The 756-nt window shown below is 43.7% G+C and overlaps 1 protein-coding gene across 4 annotated transcripts in view; it reads left to right on the top strand.

Annotated features, from left to right (window-relative positions):
- The first annotated feature begins 186 nt into the window (after positions 1–186).
- CRYZL1 (crystallin zeta like 1) overlaps positions 187–756 on the top strand; it is a 27,205-nt gene continuing 26,635 nt past the window's right edge. For 3 of the 4 annotated variants that reach the window (XM_035896527.1, XM_035896529.1, XM_035896530.1), the window contains exons 1-2: positions 187–274; positions 681–752. In XM_035896527.1, the coding sequence (XP_035752420.1) occupies positions 687–752 (66 nt within the window). In that variant the 5' untranslated portion in view covers positions 187–274; positions 681–686. Of the gene's footprint in view, positions 275–389; positions 753–756 lie in introns of those variants that run through there. The other variant, XM_035896528.1, reaches the window with a different exon arrangement.

Below are 756 nucleotides of genomic sequence, written 5' to 3'. Positions count from 1 at the left end.
CCCTTCGTTTCCGAAAGCCGAGTTGCCTCAGGGTGGTCCCTTCGACCTCGGGCGTCCCCTGGGGTGTTGGTGCTGGCTGCCGGAAGCAATATAATGGCCGCGTGGTTTTCTGCTTCTCTGCTCTGTGCTTTTCTTTCTCCTGAACTGGAAGAGACCTCTTTTTTTTTTTTTTTTTTTTTTTTCTCTCTAAAAGGCTCTTTGTTGAGGACAACATACGCCAAGTTGGGAGAGAAGACCAAAAACCCAAGCTGTGATTTTTTTAGTGAAGTCATATGTAAGGTTCCATGTATTCCTGCACTGGTTATATTGCTCTTTGTGCTGCCTTTGAGCTGGTCAAATCGTGTGTCCTTCAGCCTGGGTGGCAAACAACCCGTCTACTGCATTGGACCACCCATCAGTAAATCCTGTGTGTCATTCATTGCCTTTTGCTGGACGCCCTCTGCCCCTAGTATTTACTATATTACAGTCAACAATACTGGTGTAACCTGTTGCAGGTAACACCGTATCTTGCCTTACTTGTTGATCTGTTTTAGAACTTATGTACTGGAAGGACTTAGAGGCCCTATGTTGCTTGCAACCAATCACTGTTTGGCTTATAAAGTAATGTAAAGCTTTAGTTACTTGTTTGCTCTATAGATACTGCACATATTACAGTTTATTTGCTGTGTCTTTTTTTTCAGATCACTATGAAGGCCTTGTATTGTCAGCAGAATTCACCTGGAGAGGAAATTACATTTGTCTTCCAGGAAAGAGGGG

This window comes from Egretta garzetta, unplaced genomic scaffold, assembly GCF_000687185.1.
Source record: "Egretta garzetta isolate BGI_Z169 unplaced genomic scaffold, ASM68718v1 scaffold45, whole genome shotgun sequence".
Lineage (NCBI taxonomy): Eukaryota > Metazoa > Chordata > Aves > Pelecaniformes > Ardeidae > Egretta > Egretta garzetta.
The sequence above is the reverse complement of the archived record's forward strand: the minus strand, read 5'-3'. Positions and strand labels throughout refer to the sequence as shown.